The 3587-nt window shown below is 31.7% G+C and overlaps 1 protein-coding gene across 1 annotated transcript; it reads right to left on the reverse strand.

The window, feature by feature from the left end:
- Positions 1 to 475: 475 nt before the first annotated feature.
- On the reverse strand, positions 476 to 1435 carry LOC142163239 (uncharacterized). Its single transcript, XM_075220506.1, has 2 exons — positions 1118 to 1435; positions 476 to 922 (listed from the first exon to the last, which is right to left on the reverse strand). The coding sequence occupies exons 1-2, from the start codon at positions 1433 to 1435 to the stop codon at positions 476 to 478; spliced, it is 765 nt and encodes a 254-aa protein (XP_075076607.1).
- Positions 1436 to 3587: the final 2152 nt, after the last annotated feature.

Here is a 3587-nt window from a genome sequence, read left to right on the forward strand (position 1 = left end):
TTTTCTTTCTTTTTCTTTTTCTTTAATTAAAAATGCTAAACTAAATCCCTAAATTAATCTAAAGTATAAAATTAAGCTAATTATCTAATTATAAAATTTATAATAATTACTTGATCCTAAATTAAAAGAGAAAAATCATTAATCTAAAAATTAAACGGTAAAAATATAAAAATAAGCCATTTTTGTGATTTTCATTTTTAATAAAGCAATTAATTAACTAATTAATCCTATAAATATAAAAATAAAAAATATAAATGCAATGTATGGTATTTTTGACATTTATTTATGATTTTAACAAAAATTAAGCGTGCACAAAAATGCAAACATAAAATCCTACAAAAATCTTATAAAAATGGTAAATAATTGGAAAAAATCTATTTTCTTTAATTTTATGGGAGTATTTCATATAGGGCAAAAATCACATGCTCACAATTGGTATTATTTCGGAGTAAAAGTAGGTGGAGCAGGTACTGCATTAGTATGTCCAGCATTCCCAGTCTGAGTGTTCTGCAGATTCATAGCTCCAATGCTGCAACTCCTCTTTAACATTTGCATTGTGTGTTGCAGCTGCAAGACCATCATATGCTCCCCTTCTCATATGAGTGAACTTGTAGCATGGTGAATAACCTACCAATTTGTAACAAGTTTTTCTCGTGTGACCTTTCACACGAAAGTAATCACATTGTAGATGTGCATTTCTCTTAGGTTGCATATTTGAAGCATTAGCTAAAATCAAGGCACTAGTCACATCTTCCATAGGTGCATTTTCGAGAATTCTACTTTGTATCCCCATTCCATCATTCATTCTCTGGCTCTCCTCCCGAATGATCATTGAATAAGCCTGATCTAAAGTAGGTGTATGATTCATCATCAAAATTTGGCTTCTCTGTGGGGCATATGTCTCATTAAGTCCTATTAAGAACTTCATCAACTTTTGTTAATGTAAAAATTCAACAAAAAGTCTGGACTTCACACAATCACAGCCAGGGAAAGGAATTACTGACTCAAATTCATACGAGATATCATTTAATTTTGAGTAATATATTGACAAACTAGAAATTTCTTGATTTAATAGACCGATTTCCCTATTCACGTGACACACTTTAGTTGCACTTACTTTATCAAATGTGTCCTTGAAAGCTGCCCATACCTTCTGCGCATTCGATGAGTAAAGTACTGAGCTCTTGTGCAATTGTATCATGATCCATGACTGAACAATTGTGTTGTATCGCTCCCATCGATACATGCAAAATGCATTGCCTTTGTATTTCTCATTCGTACATTTTCCATCAATGAACCCTATTTTATTTTTTACTAACAGTGGCATCTTCATAGATCGATTCCATTCTGAGTAGTTTTCAGTTTCGATTAAGAATTGATGAATAAGTGTCACACCTAGCATATCTGAATGATGAACGCTAGTTTTCTGTTTCATTGCCTAATTATTCTGTAGTGTCCAAATATGTTTCGCTTTTAATCATGAATTTCTCAGAAATTTGTATTCTTTTCCATTCGGAAAATTTTTGACCTAGGAAGAACATACGTGAAAATGCAAGGAAGAAATTGACAATCCTCAGCAGTTTTTTCCTTTAGATCGCAGTGAACCTGCTCTGATACCATGTTAAAATGGAGCTTAGGTCCACCATTGAAGAAGAAATAAGCTTGAGAATGAAGGTCTGTAAAAAGGAAAATACTTTCGCTATGAGAGAGCTAGTCAAATTTGTATTCAATTATCTATGAAATATACTATACAACCTTCTATTTATACAATCTAATTAACAAACTAATTATCTTCCTAACTGCCTATTAATTACAAATTAACAACTCAGTAATCGACTAATTGTACTCTAACTAACTTTCTAGAAGTGTACTCCTTAAATACTACTATGTACAATCACTTACAACTGATCCAATATTCTAATCAATTGTCATCTGTTGCTACAATTCCGACGTTATAAGTGCACAGTCATATACCATAAGAATTTCGGTTGTTATACCTTCTTTTACCATTCAAAAAGGCCTGCAACCTATACCAGTGATACAAAACTGAATATCTATTTTTTGCAGAGCTTTGTCAAAATATTATGGTAAAATTGTGTCATTTTTTCAAGGGAAACGAATGTGCATAGTTTATATATGTTTAGAGCAGATAATCTAGTGTAGGATCAGACGATGGCACAAAATCATCATCTTAACTAAATTACTCATATTTGTCCGTCTCATGATTGTTCATCATTATATAGACGAACATAGACCTTCTTTCCAGCATTAATTCCTCTAGGACTTCACAAACAGAATCAGCCCCAAAATTTGAACTTAATTATCACATAGGTACAAACATATATACGATATGTGCCGAAAGCAACGAGTATGACCACACTCAACTGCAGATAGTTTATGATCTAAATCAACTATAAAAACTTATGAGATGAGTGAGGATTGACACAATAACATATATGGAAATCAGAACTTATTTACTCAAATAACGTGGAATATAATAACACACTCCACATGCTCAAAGCTGGACATATGGAGCATGGATATCATTGTTGAATTTTTGAATAAAGGAGTGAATGAAAAAATGGAGGAAAACAAAACTTTAATTTGGTTTTTTTTTTTTTTTTTTTTTTTACAAAGGAACCTTGTCCCTCATTTGATAGGAAGAGGAAGATTAGTGTACTTATAAATAGAAGCACTTCTTCTAGGTTTTAAAGAATTGGAAAGGGATCAAGTCTTGCATCGTCATCGTCTGTTTGGCTCGACTTGGCTTTGAAATTAGATTTGTTCAAATGATCTGATTGACTGATATATATTTTAGAGCAAATTTATTTCCTTTTCCATCCATGTTGGCTTTTAAATTAAAATTGGCAGTAACTTTTTCAATGGTCTAATTCGCGACCAAACATTATACTTAACAGAAATTTAAATAATTTTTGCCGAATGTACACTTTGTCAAACGAACAGGTATCTTTGCACATATTGAAATTCAATCTCGTTGGCTATAAATTCAAAGGCTTGGTCTTATTTTTCAACATAAATTTTTTGAAAAACACTCTCTCCTCACTCTTCTACATATTGCATAGTTTTCAAAGCAAAAACGTAAGTGTCTATGTGGTTTGCTACCGTTTGTTGAGTTTGTTGAAGTTTTGTAATTTCTAGTGCCAACACTATAAATAATATTCCGTTCTATCATGGGAGGAATTAATCTAAAAATATGGAGAATTATGAGGGATTAAATTCTTTAAAAAAATACAGTTTTATGTTGGGCTCAGAACGTTTGTCTTACTATTTCTATTGTTCACATTTCTATTTCGAAACACGGGAATAACATTCATAACATGTGTCCAAGAACAAAAATATTTTACTCTAATGTCATTTTAAGAAAATGGGCTTTAGGGCGTATTCAAAATGTTAGTCGAAATATGAGTATTGACCTATATTAGGCATAAGGATTGTGAAGGAATAATGATCTACATTAGGTTTAGCCTTTGATGAAGCCCACGAATGATGCTTTTATTGAAATTTGGCATTTAAACAAGACCCAATAGGCAATGGGATTTTTACCTATCTATACCATATATCAAATC

Source organism: Nicotiana tabacum, chromosome 8 (assembly GCF_000715075.1).
Source record: "Nicotiana tabacum cultivar K326 chromosome 8, ASM71507v2, whole genome shotgun sequence".
In the NCBI taxonomy this organism is placed as follows: domain Eukaryota; kingdom Viridiplantae; phylum Streptophyta; class Magnoliopsida; order Solanales; family Solanaceae; genus Nicotiana; species Nicotiana tabacum.

Excerpts from the sequence above, each read along its gene's own strand:
- LOC142163239 (XM_075220506.1), bottom strand. The coding sequence starts at position 1,435 with ATGAAACAGAAAACTAGCGTTCATCATTCAGATATGCTAGGTGTGACA. Across the intron at positions 923-1,117 it reads TCAAGGACACATTTGATAAA|TTCTTAATAGGACTTAATGA; the intron begins GTAAGTGCAACT and ends AAGTTGATGAAG.